Here is a 19,149-nt window from a genome sequence, read left to right on the forward strand (position 1 = left end):
TCCGCTACAGAATTCAGTATAAATCTATATTAGGTATGTTTTATGCAGGCTTTTTTTACATTGTTAAGGGAGAATAGCCCCTGATTTTTTTTTTTTTTTTAACGTAAATTTTTATTCAGATTTTTTGTTTTTTTGCGAGAAAAGATAAACAAAATTGTATTAATGTACAGAGATAACACGAGTACAGTGTACAAGTCATACAGATGACATAAGTAAGATCGTTGAAATCATTTGAAAATGACAAAGAGCATTAAAAAGAAAACAGAAAACAACATAAAAGAAAAAACAGAGTGCACTTACGAAACTTGCATGCATGTAAAGTCAACATTTCTTGATGTACTACAGGAGTCAAAAGAGCTGAACCGTATTGTGTGTGCTATGTAACCATATGTCCCATTTAGCGTAAAAGGTAGGAATTCTATTTTGGGCAGTGGAAATCTTGAATTCGTGCCAGCAATTGGAGTTTATACCTTGAATAACTGCTTTAAGAGAAGGTATCAGATTAGAATTCCAACATTTAGTGATGTTATATCTCGCTGAAATCAGCGCGTGCAGAATAACGGACTTATGAAAATGGGAATATTGGTCTATATTAATGTTGAGTAGCGCTAGAGGGGCATCCAGAATAACAGGAAACCTACAAAGGGTTGACAAGAATTTGCCAATCTTCCTCCAAAATGCAAGTATTTTGGGGCATTGCCACCATATGTGAAGAAATGAACCTACATCCGAGCACCTCCAGCAGGTGTTAGAAGTTTGATTAAATAATGCCAGTCGGGACGGCGTAAGGTACCAACGATATAACAGTTTTTTGGAAGTTTCTAGGTGACTAATACATTTAGACACAGAGGTTATAACCGTATGTGCCAACTGCCACTGATCTGCAGTGAAGGAAGTATGAAATTCAGATTCCCATTTAAGTTTGTAGGAGTCAGGGAGGTCTAAGTAAGTTTTAAGTAATAGTGAGTAGCACCGTGAGATGCCTTTATGGTGTTTATTATGTTGCGTCAGCCATTGAAGCAGATCAGAGTCATTTTGATTGGGAGGCATTGTGATGGACTGGCAGGCGTGGCGTAATTGTAGGTATTTATAAAAGTCTTTGTTGCTAATGTGAAATTTAGTATGAAGGATGTCAAATGGAATCATAGTTACACCGTCCCAGATGTCTGACATACGCTGTACTCCCTTGTCAATCCAGACCTCTAAATTTAGGTCGGGTATCGCTGCCTCAAATATTTTAATAGACAGAGATAACGGATTAGTTTGAAATAGATTGGTAGGAATAACAAACCGATGCCATAATTGCGAGATTGCTTCTAAAGTAGGATGAGAGTATGACAAAATGGACCGGAACAAAAATGCCGCAATAAGAATATCATGAATACCACAGGGGCCAAGCTCTCTCATCTCCATCTCCACCCACAACTTAGAGACGTCCCTATTCCATAAATATTTAAGTTGATCTAACAGGGTGGCCCTGTAGTACTGGAGAATAGAAGGGCAACCAATGCCCCCGTTTCTCAAAGGTAAGTAAAGAGTTTCTGCCCTAACCCTTGGTTTCTGTTTGTTCCATATATATTGCATTATGATGCTTTGTAGCTTCTGAATGTAAGCTAACGGGAGAAAGATTGGGACAGTACGGAACATATATAGTATTTTGGGAAGGATCATCATTTTAATGGCCGCTACTCTGCCTAACCAGGAAACGCCCAAGGAAGGCAAGTGCGAGATCGTGTGTTTCATGTTCTTCAATAACACAGCATAGTTTTCTTCAAAAAGACGCTTGCTAGGGAACGTCAATTTTATCCCCAAATAAGTGAGTGAGGTGGTTGTCCAGGAAAATGGAAATCTAGATTTAAGGACATTAACTATTTTAGGGGAAAGGCCCATATTAAGAATTTGAGATTTAGTTTCATTGATTTTGTAATATGAGATGGCTCCAAATTTCCTTAAAATATCAAGTATGGATGGAAGGGATGACAAAGGGTCCCTGCAAGCTATGATTATATCATCAGCGAATAAACCGATGCGATGGTCCTTCTCACCTATCGGCAAGCCCGATATCAAAGGATCAGTTCGGATTGATTCGGCCAGGGGTTCCATCACAAGAGCAAAAATGAGGGGCGACAAGGGACAGCCCTGACGTGTGCCATTCGATATATTAAATCTAGGAGATAAGAATCCTGAGGAATAAACCACAGCAGAGGGGTGAGAATACAGGGCCTTAATAGCCGAGAGTATCTTGCCTGCGAAGCCAAATTTTGCTAGAACCGATGACAAAAAACCCCAATGTACCCTGTCGAACGCCTTCTCCGCATCCAAGGAAAGTAGCAGAGAAGGCATCCGACGAGTCTCCGCAAAGTAAGTCAAGTCGATAAATCGTCTAGTTCCATCTACCGTTTGTCGGTCCTTAACAAAGCCAACTTGGTCGTTGTTAATTAAATATGGAAGGATGTCGTTAATCCTATTAGCCAGAATTTTAGTATATAGTTTTAGATCAATGTTTAGCAAAGAGATCGGTCGAAAATTTTCGGGCCTACTGGGAGCTTTACCTGGTTTAGGGAGTGTGATGATAATTGCATGTAGCATTTCAGGAGGAATGGTACCTGTATTAAGAATTTCGTTAAAGACTAGATGAAGTTGAGGAGATAAAATATGGGAATATTTTTTATAATATTCCCCAGTAAGTCCGTCTGGGCCTGGAGATTTATTTGGTTTCAAAGAGGAGATCGCCGATAGTATCTCCTCTGTTGAAATGGGTTTATTTAAAAGAAGTAAAGTGGCATCGTTAAGAGAGGGGAGGTTAATAGCTTCCAAAAAGGAAGAAATGGAGGGCGGCGTTGGCTGAGGAGTATTCGGATCCAAATGTAGGTTATATAAATCCTTATAGTAATCTGCTAATGTGTTTGTGATCAACTGTGGATTCAGGACCCTTCGACCCCTTTTGTCATAGAGAAATGGAATTTTAGATTTTGCTATTTTCGTTTTGAAACGATTCGCTAAAAGTCTGCCAGCCCTGTTACCCTGCCAGTAGAAATGGGTTTTTGTCCTTTGAAGAAGATAGTCGAATTTGAAGTTTAAAAGTTGATAGAGTTGGAAACGTAATGATTTGAGTTCTTTAAGCAAAGTAGGATCTCTGGATACTTTGTGTGTGTCCTCAATGAGTTTAATCTTGTGCATAATGTCTTGTATCTTAGCTAATCTGTTTCTTTTTTGGGCAGAGGCCAGTTTAATAAAGGTACCACGCAAGACAGCTTTGTGAGCACACCAATTCGTAAGAACGTTGGTATCTGAAGGGGAGTTAAAATAAAAGAATTCATTCAGGTCCCTTTCAATTGTAGTAGTAGCGTTCGGGTCGCCCAAAATAGAGTGATTGAGTCTCCAGGGGGTAGTAGGTGGGGTGTTAAATTGCTCCTTAATGGATATTGATACAGGGGCGTGGTCTGACCATGATATAATACCAATTGTGGAGGAGATAATTTTCTGGAGAAGCCATTTGTCCACCATAATGAGATCAATACGCGAGTATGTGTGGTGTGGGTTAGAGAAGAACGTATAGTCTCTCTCATCAGCGTGAAGGGTTCTCCATGTATCATATAGGTCTTCTTTAAAGAGTAAGTTATAAATATCTGTATTTTTGTCCGATATGTCGTGAGGGTTCTTATCCATACGGGGGGAAAGGACCTTATTAAAATCCCCAGCCAATATAATCGCCCCATACCTATGTTTGTCGAGAGCCTTGAGTAGGTGAGAAAGAAATCTCCCCTGTCGCTTATTGGGAGCATAGAGTGAAACAATAGAAAACTTCACGTTATTAATGTCACAATTTAAAATAATATATCGACCATTAGCATCACACGTAACATCAATCAAGCGGAACGCCACCGAGTTCTTAATAGCTATAAGTACGCCTCTTTTTTTTTTTGTATTCGGCGTAAAAAAGATATTAGGAAAGTTTTTGTGTTTAACCCTAAATGTGTCAGAGTCAAGCAGGTGAGTCTCTTGTGCGCAGATTATGTCACATTGCAAGTTGCGACATTCTTTCCAAAATAAATTTCGTTTAAAGGGGCTATTCAAGCCTTTCACATTTAGGGTAGATATTTTAACTACCATTGTGATAAATTAAGTGGATTGGATGAGATAACGCACCTGCCCAACTCCAACAATGAAGTGGTGTACCATCGAGAGCAACATGCACATAAAAAAAAAAAAAAAAAAATTTGAACGAGTTAAGTGCAACAAAAACAGGAAACGTGCAACTCTAGATAACAACAATAGTGTTCTGTGAGAACAAGCCGAAACCATTAGGTTTACAGTGGCAAAGGAGGGCGTGGAGATACACAAATTTTGTAAAGACATTAAGGCAGAGAGTGTAACTGACTGCCCAACCCTGAATGAAGATGAAGAGATGTCACTAACCATACACGGCTAAAGAATGTCCATTCAGGAAGGAACTGGAGCATCAAGCAAGGGAGGTTGACGGGGGGACCAGGTGTGTTGGACGGGAAGGACAAAGGATCTGTGATTCCGGAAAGGTGGATAGCACATAGCCATGTACATCTTGAGGAGTCCTGGTTTTCAAGTAGGAGATCGGGATCTTGAATGGGAGCGTCTGTGTCCCCGCGGTGGATCCACTGAGGAAGACTTTCTGACGGTGGTCCATTCTTGGTGGAGAGGGGGAGGTCTCTTCTTATGCGGCGATGTATAAGTCTCTTGTACAGAGTCAGGAAACCACTTGTTAATTAGGTGAAGTGCTGCATTGGGGTGATGAAGTGCATGAGTGGCTCCATTCCTGGTGATAAGAAGTTTCACAGGAAATCCCCAACGATAAGGGATTCCCTTTTCTCGAAGAATTGCGGTGGAAGTAGAGAACGCTCTTCGTCTTTTTAAAGTAGCGGCTGATAAGTCAGCAAATAACGCTATTTTAGAGAAGCGTTCAGGCAGTGTATGAGTATTCTTGGCTGCTTTAAGAACTTCCTCTTTATATTGGAAGAAATGGATCCTAGCCAGGACATCTCTGGGTACGTCCTTGGAGAGATGAGAAGGTTTCGGAATCCTGTGGACCCTATCAATAGCCATATCTCGTTGATCCGCTTGAGGTGTAAGAGTTGTAAAATAATCAATGAGAAAGTCTCTGAGATCCGCAGCTTGTACTGATTCAGGGATTCCACGGAATCTAATATTGTTTCGTCTAGACCTGTCCTCTAGATCTGCCAATTTCAGTTTGAGTTCGAATAAATCGTCAGTCGTTTCATTTTGAGTGTCTACTAGAGCGTTGTGGGCCTCAGTAAATTCCCCCATTTTTTCCTCAAGGTGTGCAGTCCTTTCCCCTATACTGGCAACTTCCTTGGATAAGGTACTTAGGGAGGACATAAAGTCTTGCTGTAGAGACTCCCTGAATTCTTGAAATAGAGATCTAATAGTGGTTTCTATAGTAGGTGAAAGGGTAGCGTCTCCCATTAAGGCTGTGGAAGCAGCTTCTTCCGAAAGTGTATCAGACGTTGTCGGGGTGGGTTTGGGAGGCATGGTTGAACACATAGAAGTATGGATAGGTGATAGTGAACTATAGTCACTTTGTGTATTTTCCGTTGAAGAAAGTAAATTAGATAACGACTGGTTATTATCTTTTGGAGAGTAAAATGTGGTAAGTTTGAGCGGGGTTTGTTTTTTAGATCGCCGGCTGGGCATAATGTGAGTTGATGCAAAATTGGAGAGAGCGTAGTAATCTGTATCAGGATACTTTCACATGCCCTTCGGGTGTCAAAGATATGAACACAATAACATAAAGGCCGTTCTTGTATACTACTGCTCTCCTGTGATATTGAGTAATTACGAATTTTTTTTTTTTTTTTTTTTTTTTTTTAATTTTATTATTATTATTTTTTTTTTTTTTTTTTTTTTTTTGTTAATGAGTTTTCTGGAATGCCCTATTAGTCCATATATCTGCCGAAAATCGGACAATAATGTGAAAGATTGCTCTTGTGCCAGAAAGCTGCAAATACCAGTCTGGTTTTATAGCAGGGATTAGAAGGTGCCCCGGCTGGGAGATGTCTCAGCGTGCGCACGTAGAGCCGTTGGAAAGGCGTCTCTTACCCCGTGTGTTCCCGGCTTAAAGCTGCGTGGAAGTGCCGTTTCCGCGACCGGAGCGGCAGAGATGGTGCAGCCGCTCCCAGGAGTCAGCAGAACTTCGTCCGTGCAAAGCAACGGATGGTGGCCGTGAAGCAGCAAGGATGGGAGGTAAGATGGCGCTCGTTTCGCGCCGTTTTGCGTCGGGACCGCCGTCTTCTCCGTCCTTCACACCGGTCTTGGTGTGAGGTGTGGCCAGTGAGTGCTCCGGTGCTAACAACGTTCCGGGACTCAGTGTGCCGGTATTTTAGCCGGTTGGTGAGCTGAGTTGTGCCGGTTTTGTCAGGGTTGTGAGGAGAGGAGCTCAGCCGTGCATCCTCTCACTTCAGCTGCAGGCCACGCCCCCCAGCCCCTGATTTTTAAACACTGATTGAAATGAAATACACTAAGAATACTATGTGTTAAATATGATGACATACCTGTATTTAATGCTAAAGGTCATGTAGCTTTAAGTTTAGTAGATGCAATTTACTGGAGTGGCTTGTCTGAATTCAGACAGAACTGTTTGTTGAGTTCTACGTTTCAGCCTCAGTGTTTTTTTCAGTTAATAATGCATAAAATCACAATTCTATTTCTATAACAGAGGTAAACGTCAAGGCTACCTGGATCTCGCATTTTGCCCACCATAGCATTGCTGTAAACTACCTGTCTCCTAGAAGATGACCAGCCAAGCACATAAGTACAGTTCCAGGAATCAGGTACCTGGCATTTGACCAGAGCAGCATAGCACTAAAGTTCCAGCAGTAATAGCTACCTGGATCTTGGGATTTGATCAGCCAAGCATAACAGCAAAGTGCTAGAATGCTTCACTCACCAACACTCTCATTTTTTTTTTTATTGAAAAAAGTACAATCTGTAGCCTTACCAATTCCATACTTTGTTCTGTAATAATTCTTGGTGAATTCATCACAATCACATAAGATAATTGTTCTTCCCCACACGTTAATGGCTGCTCCTATTACCAGGTCACAGTCTTTGTAAAAGTCCTGATGTACAGCCCCCGTCTGTTTAAAAAAAAAAAAAAAAAAAAAGACTTAACATTCTCATTCATATTAGAAACAGAGACACATAAATAATGCGGTGCAGACAAGAAATGAGAAGAATCATTACAAGTTGAAAAAACGTTGAAGTGGCCAAATCTCAAGTAAAACATGACATACTTTCAATAAACATAACTTGATTGACATGTATATAACATCTGAGTCATGGACATACTTCAGGGCTTACCAGGGTAGGCTGACAAGACCTATCCTTCTTTTGAGTATGTGAAATAGCGAAGGGAAGGGGCTAGCTGTGTGTATGCATGCGGTAAGAACATGTGCCCCTATATGTCATTAGCTTACTTTATCTGAATGATGACTGTGTACTTAAAAATCTCTTAACCCCTTAAGGACAATGGGCGTTCCCTAAACCCATTGAAAACAATGCATTTTGAGCCCGTACAAGTACGGGCTTTGTCATTAAGGGGTTAAACAATGAAGTAAAAACGTTTTTAATGACAAGTCAACGTCTTTTATATCTTTATCGAAATATATCAATGTAAATTACAACTTTATATATGCATTTGCTACCTTAAGATTATCCAGAATGTAGCGACCTCCGTGTCCCATTGGTCCAAAAACATTTAAAACAGTGCGGGCAGTTATCTCTCCAGGTTTATACACTTTTGTATGACCATGCTAAAATAGCAAGGAAAAATCATTAGTGTGACACAGCGGGAAAGCACTTACAACAACTTGATTACTCTTAAACATATACAATATCGTCATCTTGAGTAATGAAGAAAATATGGGTCATTTTGAAGTAATAGGCTACAAGTACAACAAGGGAAAACATCCTATTCAGTGAGTGTTAACTGAGAAAGGAAGATATTCTGGGAAGCCCCCACAAAATGACTAATCAGGAGGATATGAGTGAGGGCCTTTGACATAATGTAGAGAGAGAACTGTTTGGGGGTTCAACAGCAGCACTTAAAGAGACTTAGGGAGACAAGAGGGAGAAATCATGGGTGGGTGACTCTGAAAACAGTGGGACAGAACCATAGTGTTCTTCATTCATACTTCTGAATGAAGCAGTTATTCTAAGTGGACAATAATATAATGTAGAAGATATGATCCTAAACATTGTATCAAGTTGTTTTTTTTTACCTTGGGTAGCTTTCCTCTGTGTAAAAAGACCGGAATCATTTCTCTACCAGCATTTGCTGGTATAACCTCAACAATTTCAACTGTATCATCTGCTAGAAAGTAATGTAAAATAAGATCCCTACAATCACCAAAAGGTGATGGTGTGTCATCCCAGAAACAAAAGAACCGCAGAACTTCTCTGTCATGTTCCAGGAACTGCTTCAGTGTATCCGTACGTTCGTATGGACGCAAAGGCTGCATATTTTCCTCCATCTACAAAAACAATTTAAAGAAATAAGACATGTAATGTCATTGAATGCCTTCCTTTAATTAGTGTAATGTTTATCTTACCATAGTCTCTGCTGTTTGTTAAAACCATTCAAACAATCATTTACCTTCTTGCGCACTGTAGAGTAAGGGTCGTCCGGAATAGACCCTGGAGGATTTAATCGGATTCCCAGCTTCCTTAAAAAGTTTTTGGTAAACTCATCACAGTTCACTATCCTGAATGTTCTTGAATAAAAAACAACATCCTTGTTGATGTTGAAATCATCCACAGTGTAAAACTGGTCATCGTTAGGTGATGGAAGAGGAATGCGATGCCTTCTGATTATGGTCCCTAATTAAAAAAATAAAGCAATATTTATTGAGGAATGATTGTTTTTTTTATAGTCTGGAAACTATATTAATGCAAACAGTTATTCCATAGAACAGTTACAATATACCATAATCATTCAATAATTGTAAGTACACCAAGTGACTTCTACACTGTTCTGTATAAAATATGTTTAACTCAATATAACATTAGATGCATTGTGCCGTTTGTGAATGTTGAATATTTCATAAGAAATAACTAATAATTTCGGTCTTCTAATTTTTTTTTTACAGGTTGTGTGTAATTGCAGCGTGTAGTCATATGACACAAGTATGTGGCAATGGAGAAGGTAAAAGAAGTGTAAAACGTATTAAACATCATCTTATGTGCTTAACGTTTCTCAACCCTGGTCTTGAATTACCCACAATTGTACAAGTTTTTGTTACATTAACAGATTTGGCTTTGTCATGCATTGCAGGGCTTTCTGTACAAAAGAATAGTAAATATATAGTATGGGTTCACTTTTTTTCCAAGCCTCATCTGCCAATCCTCAAATAATTCTCCAGCAAAAATATTGAAGGAGTTAGTGAGATAGAGGGACAAGCCTGTTGGACGCCATTTATAGTAGGTATACAGCATGTATATTTTCTATATCTTGAAAGCTAGTTAGCATTCCAAGAATAGATTAATCAGGGATTGTGAATCTAAGGGGTATACTTGGTATCTGTGTGTTTGTAATAATATGGGTAAAAGAACAGTGCTTTGCAAAAGTATTCACTCCCTGGGCATTTCTCCTATTGTGTTGCATTACAACCTGGGGGTTTGTATCATTTGATTTGCACAGCATGCCTACCACTTTGAAAATGCAAAATAGTTTTTAAGGTGAAACAAACAAGAAATACTACAAAAAAACAGAAAACATGGGAGTGCATAACTATCCCCCGCCCAGGTTAATACTTTGTAGAGCCACTTTTTGCAGCAATTACAGCTAGAAGTCTCTTGGGGTACGTCTTTGTAAGCTTGGCACATCTAGCAACTGGGATTTTTGCCCATTCTTCAAGGCAAAACTGCTCCAGCTCCTTCAAGATGGATGGGTTCTGCTGGTGTCCAGCAATCTATAAACCATACCACAGGTTCTCAATTGCATTGAGGTCTGGGCTTTGGCCATTCCAAGACATTTAAATGCTTCCCCTTAAACCACTCGAGTGTTGCTTTCGCAGTATGCTTAGGGTCATTGTCCTGCTGGAAGGGGACCCCCCCAATCCCAGTCTCAAATCTCTAGAAGACCGAAACAGATTTCCCTCAAATCTGTATGTAGCCATCCATCATTACTTCAATCCTGACCAGTTTCCCAGTCCCTGCCGATGGTGTTCTGGGGTAATGAGAGGTGTTGGGTGTGCGCCAGACATAGCGTTTTCCTTGATCGCCAAAAAGCTTAATTTTTTTAGCTTCTTTCTTATGTTTGTGGAGTCTCCCACGTGCCTTTTGGTGAACAGCAAACATGTAACCCCTTCGTGACAAAAGGCTGATTTTATTTTTGGTACCCTGTGTGACAATGGCTGTTTTAACATTTCTGCGCTGCTCGTGTTTAGCTGTAATTTTCTTCTTTCCCGTTTACTGAACCCACACAAGTTATATATTGTTTTTTTCAGGACAAGAAGGGCTTTCTTTAAATGGCATTGCTTTGATTGTATCATATTATTTACTATTAAAGTATAAAAACTTTTTCTAACTTTTACTTGAAAAATATTTTACTCATCTATAAAAGGTAATAAAAAAAAACTGCTTAATAGATTCTATCATTCATCCTGAGTTTAAAAATACCCAATGTTTTTTTGCTTTTTTCTGCACGTTATGGAGCAATAAGTACAGGTAGCGTTTTGCTATTTCAAAACCATTTTTTTCCAAATCTGGTAATTCTTCCCCCATGTGCCATTTCGGATATCTTTGAAACCGGCCAATGCAATTTACCCCATCAAATCATATATTTTTGAAAACTAGACACCCCAGGGTATTTCAAATGCTAGTATTTTAACTCTTTCCATGGACTAATTCTGCCACCAGTCTTCGTCAAACTTTGTGGTAGTCATTTTTTGCGTTTATTTTTTCAGGCACATTTTACTTCAGGTATACATTAACAGGTTCTGGTATATGTCACTATCATAAAACACCCCAATATGTGTTCAGCAACTCCTGAGTACAGTGATACCCCACATGAATGGGTTTGCCGGGCTGTTTGGGTGCAAAAGGGCCACATTTGGGGCATGCACATTTTTCAATATTGAACTTTGGCATTTGATGATACACTGCCCATGCCCTGTTTGGTACATCTGAGCTTGGCCATTTCAGTGTGCCCAATAAAACCATATATTTTTGAAAACTAGACACCCCAGGGTATTTCAAATGCTGGTATTTTAACTCTTTGCATGCACACATTTTACCACCATGCAGTAGCATTTTTGGGTGTATTTTTCCCCACACACCTACTTTAGGTATGAATTTACAGCTCCTGGTATATGTCGCTGTTACACGACACCCCAATATGTGTTCAGCAACATCTCCTGAGTACAGTGATTGTCGGGTTTTTGGTAACTAAAAGGCCACATTTGGGACGTGTGCATGTTTCTAATTGGAAATTAGACGTGTGGTTATCCTTCCCCCTGTGTTAATTGGTACATTGTTGAACCCAGCCAATTCAATTTACCGCATCAAATCATAGACACCCCATGGGCATTTAACATGCCTATATTTTAACTCTTTCCATGCAAGAATTGTTTTAAGCTAAAGCGCTAATTTTATGACTTGCTCACAAAAATATTTATATATATATATATTTATTTTTTTTAACATTTTTTTGGAACTTGAAGGTTCCCCTGATGGTGACATCAGTGGGAAATTATTTTTACATTTTACTGGTTTTTTTTTAACTATTTTATTATTATTATTATTTCTTTAAAATTTATTTTACTAATAACATTGTAATTAGAAAGCTGGGTCCCATTGACTTGCATGGTTGAATGCAGTACCTGTATTCAACCTGCAAGTGGAGCCAGATTCTCAGGAGGGTCTGGAGAGACACTCCTGAGAACTTTTTTCAACTCCATTGTTTTTTTTAAAGGAAGCCGCCATCTTGGGAGTGGCAAAATCACTCGCAGTGGCGGTTGTGACCGCTCTCCGGAGCGGTCACGGCGTGTCCTGGGGTGGGAGGTCAGTGTCCTGGGGTGGGAGGTCAGTGTCACTGAATGCCTCGTGATCGAGGCACTTCAGCGACACCTTTTAAAATGGGTGTCTGCCGCCATACAGTGTGGCGGATGTTGACGCCCCAGGGAGGGGCCAGACTCGGCCCTTGATGCCGATCACGGTGGTGCTGAATGCCTCGACGTCGAGGCATTACAGCAACACCGTTTCTGTGCAGAAAGCGAACGTAGATCTCTTTCTGCATCCGTGTGAGGTCATGACGATCCGGGCACGTCAATTGTCTTTAACCCTTCGTTTTTGGGTGACGTGCCCGGGCTGTCGATTGTCATTAAGGGGTTAACTAGTGGCTTTTTTTCTGGCCACCCTTCCGTAAAGCCCAGCTCTGTGGAGTGTACAGCTTAATGTGGCCCTATGGACAGATACTCCAATTTCCGCTGTGGAGCTTTCAGCTACTTCAGAGTTAGCTTTGATCTCTTAGTTGCCTCTCTGATTAATACCCTCCTTTCCTGGTCTGTGAGTTTTGTTGTGGTGCCATATTCTATTTCTTAATAATGAATTTAATGGTTCTCCATGGGATGTTTTTTTTATAACCCAACCCTGATCTGTACTTCTCCACAATTTTGTCCCTGACCAGTTTGGAAAGCTACTTGGTCTTCATGGTGCCACTTGCTTGGTGGTGCTGCTTTCTCAGTGGTGTTGCAGACACCTTTCAGAACTGGTGTGTATAGAGTATATCTTATTTAGGGGCTTCATAGCAAAGGGGGTGAATACATATGCACGCACCACTTTTCTTTTTTTAATTTCACGTCACTAGTTTGGATTATTTTGTGTATGTCCATTACATGAAATCCAAATAAAAATCCAGTTTAATTCCAGGTTGTAATGCAACAAAATAGGAAAAATGCCAAAAGGGTGAATGCTTTTGCAAGGCACTTTGCTTCAGAGCAACAAGACATTTATAACCTAGGGGCATTGGTCTCTGCAGTAGCAACCTACATGGTGGAGCTGCTCTAGTATTATTTTGTGCACAAGGTTACTGATATTACATTGATTAATGTTTAAGCAAGTGTTCCATTATGGTCATTGCCCATTTATAAAGTGACCTTGAGTTCACATGAAGATTGCACTATTTTTCATATCTATGAATTTGGATCCATTAAATAGTTACATCAATTTGAATGTCTTGCACATGGATTTATCTATACCTTTTAGCAAATGTTAACAGAAGAAGGTCGGTGTTCTTGTTTGATTTGTAAGCATTTTTTACATTTTCACTCAAGTATCGTCCGAGGTTGTGTAGAAATGTACACATACATCTGTATGCATATTTTATAATGTTATGCCTTCATTTGTTTATTTGTTGTGGCCTGAAATGAGTACTTTTTGATCAAAATTACAATACAAATTACAATTGCAATTTGTATTAATGAGGTCTATTCAAAAAGCAGGAGTTGGTAGGAGAGTTGTTATTTCAACCTCTTGAATTCACATTGCTTTATGAGGAGCCACACTTGGGCAATTTCTCAAAAATAATTCATGAACAAGCTCTTATTAAGTCCTTAATAAACTGATTTTTATTTTTTGATTACCACATGTAAGTGTTTGACCTTAAGCAAACCCTTGAGGAGTGGTTTCCTTTACTGGTTACATACCTTGAGGAATACCACTGTTTTTTAGTGGTGGTTCCACTACTTGAACTGTGTCATCTTCAAGGTAGAAGTAGATTTTACAGCATCTGATCCGATAGGATTCCTGTCTGCTTTGAGGAACATCCTCTTCAAAATATGCTTCAAATGAAAGAACCTATGGAAATAATATTTTATGGTCAGTATATTAAGGGAACAGTCAACCCTATATTTTATGTTGGGGAAAAAAAGAAATTTGCATTCTGATTAATTTCTGTCATTGTCAGTATGTTTTAAGTTAAATACTGTTAATCTTTTAAACAAGTGAAAACTTACAGGCTGGATGAACTTCTGCTGGCTACATGACCTCCGGCTGTCTGTATGTTTGGGAACAGGTTATATATATGTGTACTTGTGTTTGTGAGCATGCATGTGTACTTGTGTATGTGTGAGAGCATGCTGTGTGTGAGCATGCATGCATGTATACTTGTGTGTGTGAGAGCATGCCTGTGTACTTGTGTGTGTGAGAGCATGCCTGTGTATTGTGTGTGTGTGTGTGTGTGTAAGCATGCATGTGTACTTGTGTGTGTTTGTGAACATGGATAAGTACTTGTGTGTGTGAGAGAGCATGGGTGTGTAATTGTGTAAGTGGGGTGAGATGTGTGTTAGTGAGTGTACCTTGTTTAAGTGTATTTAAATATGTTGTATGTTGCAAGGGGAGGCAAAGACCAGTTGTGTGGGGGCAATAATTGCACAGACTAGCTGTTGAAGTTGGGGGGCCCAGGGCAATTTTTTGCAGTCCCTAATTTCTAAAATTCCAACAATCTAAAAGAAGCAAAAATCACTAGCTTACCTGTTTGTCAAAAGCCACCCATGATGGGGCGTCACTGCCCATTCCTTTAGGAAATACGCTGAATTTTGGTTTCAATTTCTGTCCAAGAAGTCGCTCTCCTCCAATCCCAGGCTTATCTTCTCCTATCACCATAGCTACCTCATTGGAGTAACCAAAATGCTGGGATTTATGAAATTTTTCTTTTCCCAACTGAAATAAAGGCAAAATAGTTCATGAGACGTTTATAGAAACCATAGCATTGTTGTTCATTGTGCTGTTTCACCTAGACAAAACATTAGTTGCACCCCCTTGTATGATAACAATCATCTGTTCTTTAGCAGGTCTAAAAATTAGGTACCGTATTTCCCCATGTATAAGAGGCACACTTTTTTCGAAAAATTTGGGGTCTAAAAACTAGGTGCATTTTATACAGTGGTTGTAGATTGCAGTTACTACTTCCCAGCTCCCTGCACTCGCACTGACAATCGGCCTCGCCCTTTTCTGATTAACAGTCCCTCCCCGCAGTTACACTGATGTTTGACCCCGCCCCTTTCCTTATAGCGTCCACATGGCTAAGCAATTCATCTAATAGTAAGTAAAAAATTAATATTTGGGCTGCTGAAAGTTAGGGGAGGTGGGGGTTAATTTAGGGGCAGTTATGGTAATGGGGTGTTTCGGGTTAATTTAGGGGCAGTTATGGTTAATGGGCCTTTAGGGTTAATTTAGGGACAGTTATGGTTGATGGGGTCTTTAGGGTTAATTTAAGGGCAGTTATGGTTGATGGGGTCTTTCAGGTTAATTTAGGGGCAGTTATGGTTGATGGGGTCGTTAGGTTTAATTTAGGGGCAGTTAATTGATGGGAGTGATGAGGATGATGAGGATGATGAGAATGAGTTTTATGATAATACATTTTTTTTCAAATTTTGGGCCCCAAAATTAAGGTGCGTCTTATACATGGGGAAATCCGGTAAATGCAATCTCAGATGAACAACACATGGCATATTACACCGTGTCATGATTTATTCGATAAAAATTATTATTATTATTATTATCTTTTATTTATATAGCGCCAACAGTTTACGCAGCGCTTAATACAATACATAAATTCAAGGGATATGACAAGACAAGAATTGACAGACTTAGACAAACCGATACATTTGGTGGAGAGAGCCCTGCTCGCAAGCTTACAATCTAGAGGGAAAATGGGGTGATAAACATAAGGCATAGAGAAAGGGTGAGGGGTATTGTAAAGCCAAAATGGAGAAGCCATGTGTGGGAAAAACTATGAGATAGACATAAAAATAAGGACTGATTTAGGTCTCAGTCTTTACATTAAAAAATGAAGTGTGCAAACCAGATAGTCCAAATGGTTCTTATTGATGATCAAGTTCTAAAAAAGTAAAAGTTAATTCGTCCACTAAAACAAATATGTATATGTGATAGCTGATGATAGGGTCACAACACAGCACTCTGTGTATCTGTTGCTGTCAGATGAACTAAAAGCACTAAAAAGAGATCTGGACTGAGGTAGGCAACATTTTCCAAGTTCCCTCACTAGGCACAATGGACACCAGCCCCTAGGAGGGACTGGGAGGTCGAGCATAGATTGGGTGCATCAAGATACCTAGAACATTAGTAACACCCCTGTAAGAATCTGATAACGAAATGGCAACGGCTATATTAGGCATACCACTAATAATGATGAAAAAATAACATTAACAGAACAAATACACAGCTTTTGTCGATAATGTTAGTTTTTTTTTCAGGTGGTGGCAATGCTTTAAGTAAACATATGGTGATACACGTTTTCACATATGACTGAAAACAATCTACAGAGAAAATACAGAAGAAGCATTTATTTGTATCTAAGGTATATAAAAAAAGGAGAGAAGGTATATATAAAATTAGAATAGATTTGGCATCTTAGTAATCAACAGATACAGACACAGTTCAGAACATGAGATAATATATCATTCTATTGGAGAAAGTTTTCTTAATAACGTTTTATCACTACGATTCAGTAACTACCATGGACACCAACTACAGAGCACTTATATCACTGTTATGCTATGTATTGCTATAATTAGAACTTGACTCTGACTGATAGTCTTACCCAGCATGATAGAGTTTCAGCATCTTCTCAAAATGTCATAAGCATGTATTGCAATTTAATGGATATTATTCAACAGATCTGTACCAGTATCTCTATTCTTACTTTTTAAATCATGTGCATTGCTAAACAACAGAAAATTGTGCAAGTCCATCATTAACAATTGATAATGTTATAGAGACCGCACTCTAAATATTACATCATTGTGGCAAGGTTACCTTATTTAATTCACATCCAGAGACATCATTTTAGTAACCTATACTGTTTGTAGATAGAAATGGGGTAAGAGAACACAGCAGTATGAAAACACCCACAGATCTACTGTATGTACTGTAAGGTCATTGTGGGTCTATAGTGCATCACATAACCTTTTGTGCACCACCACATGCTTATGTCAGACCCAATGAGAAATGCAATTCAAACCCAAAACATAATAATAATAATAATAATAATTATTATTATTTATGATTTGGCATGGCAATATAAAAAATATTATGTTGAATGATAGAACAATAATAAGCTTATAATCGTCAGTTATCTCTTAGTAACAGGTATATGTGCAGATTTTGGGCAGCTACAACTCCCATGATACTCATCTACCATTTAAGAGCTTGCCTATAGAAAGCAGAGCATCACGGGAGATGTAGTTTTACAATAGCTATCTAAATGCACCTCAGTGTAAATGAGTCTGGTGTTTGCATTTGCTTCTCTCCCCAGATCGACGTAGTCATGTTAGCAATCTTATAGACGCAGTTCTATTTATCAGTCGCTATACTACACTCGTTGCATCATTGTATATTAGCATGGCATACGATAAATAAAATAGGCCATTTTATGTATTACTTGTATAAACAATGGCTGACAGTGTTTAATCACTGATCATCGGATTCAGTTGCATTATATATATTTAAAAACGATAATTTAGCATATGATAGCAGCTTTATAGAACATTACATTTCCCTGCTCTAACTTACTACATACACACCCTCATTTGGTGATCAATTCATCAGGAGAGGGGACAGTCATGACTGTAATTCTCAAGGGACAGAAGGTGCAATAAATTAATATCCAGCCATGAATGTGCATAAAGTAGGTAAAACGTTGGTAAAAAGTGTCCATGACATTTTCAAAATCCTAGTAACTAATTTCTACTTACATTTCTGTTAAATGAGTTTCCCGGTAGGAAAGGTAAAGCCATGTTTTTCGCCCAGTACAGACAGCAGTGCTCCTTTATAGCAGGGTTTTGTGGATGTTAAGTAATACCAAACTTGGCCACTGCTGCCATGGAGACAGTTTTGTTTCCCCTCCGTTGCTTAGTGACTTTCGAGGCAACATCTTTTTTTCATCCAACTTTATTGAAACACTAGGTAACAGAGGTGAAATTCTTTGCTTCACGTTTGTTTATGGGATTGGTTAGTGTTTGAAATGTAAATTTGTTGCATTGCACATACTAGCTGCTATAGTCAGGGAAATGGCATATCGTATGTTGGTGTAAAATCTGAATGAGTAATTCAATTATTATTTAATAAGACACATTTTATATAATACCAAGACTTTCCTTTCCTTAAATTACTGGTTTTACTGTGCATGTCAGTAAAAAGGATGTCATTAAATACAGCGATCAGTAGGCCCCACCAATCAGCACAGTATAAAAAAATCGAATTGCTTGTGTTTGATCTTGAGTTTTTATTTATGAAAGCCCTTCTATAGAAACCACTCCCACATCTAGTCTGCCTATTAATTCTGCTGTAAAGTTTCAGCTTTTAATTGGTTCTTGGTCTTGTATTCAGGATGCCTATCCCAAGTGTACCACTTCCACTGGGATGCTGTTCCACTTATCTACTACCCTTTCACTAAAGTAAAACATCCTCACATATCCTGATCAGCCATAACATTATGACCACTGACAGGTGAACTGAGTAATCTCGTTATCGTGGCACCTCTCAATGGGTGGGATATATTACGCACCAAGTGAACATTTTGTCCTCAAAGTTGATGTGCTAGAAGCAGGAAAAACGGTCAAGCATAAGGATATGAGCGACTTTGACAAGGGCCAGATTGTAACGGCTAGACGAGTGGGTTAGAGCATCTCCAAAACTGCAGCCCTTGTGGGGTGTTCCTGGTCAAAAGTGGTGAACCAGCCACAGGGTCATGGGTGGCAAAAGCTGACCACTGTGGTCAAATCCAACAGACGAGCTACTGTAGCTCAAATTGATGAAAAGGTGTCAGAACGCATTTTTTTGCGTATAGGTCTGCGTAATCAAAGACCAGTCAGAGTGCCCATGCTGACCCCCGACCACTGCCGAAAGCACCTACAATGGGCACGTGAGCATACGAACTGGACCACAGAGCGATGGAAGAAGATGCCCTGGTCTAATGAATCACGTTTTCTATTACATTACTAGATGGCCAGGTGCGTCGCTTACCTGAAGAACACATGACACCAGTATGCACAATGGGAAGAAGGCAAGCCTGCAGAGGCAGTGTGATGCTTTGGCAATGTTCTGCTGGGAAAGCTTGGGGTCCTGCTATTCATG

At 39.4% G+C, this 19,149-nt stretch overlaps 2 protein-coding genes across 2 annotated transcripts in view; one reads left to right on the forward strand and one right to left on the reverse strand.

The window, feature by feature from the left end:
• Positions 1-17,886, reverse strand: part of EFHC2 (EF-hand domain containing 2) — a 46,623-nt gene extending 28,737 nt beyond the window's left edge. The window contains exons 1-7 of the mRNA XM_053457464.1: positions 17,769-17,886; positions 14,524-14,712; positions 13,698-13,848; positions 8,648-8,871; positions 8,274-8,525; positions 7,698-7,805; positions 6,992-7,130 (exon numbers count right to left, since the gene is read on the reverse strand). Coding sequence (XP_053313439.1) covers positions 6,992-7,130; positions 7,698-7,805; positions 8,274-8,525; positions 8,648-8,871; positions 13,698-13,848; positions 14,524-14,712; positions 17,769-17,810 — 1,105 coding nt within the window. The 5' untranslated portion in view covers positions 17,811-17,886. The remainder of the gene's footprint in view (positions 1-6,991; positions 7,131-7,697; positions 7,806-8,273; positions 8,526-8,647; positions 8,872-13,697; positions 13,849-14,523; positions 14,713-17,768) is intronic.
• LOC128475015 (amine oxidase [flavin-containing]-like) overlaps positions 1-19,149 on the forward strand; it is a 275,083-nt gene that overhangs the window by 245,476 nt on the left and 10,458 nt on the right. The window lies entirely within an intron of this gene.

This window comes from Spea bombifrons, chromosome 2, assembly GCF_027358695.1.
Source record: "Spea bombifrons isolate aSpeBom1 chromosome 2, aSpeBom1.2.pri, whole genome shotgun sequence".
NCBI classification, from domain to species: domain Eukaryota; kingdom Metazoa; phylum Chordata; class Amphibia; order Anura; family Pelobatidae; genus Spea; species Spea bombifrons.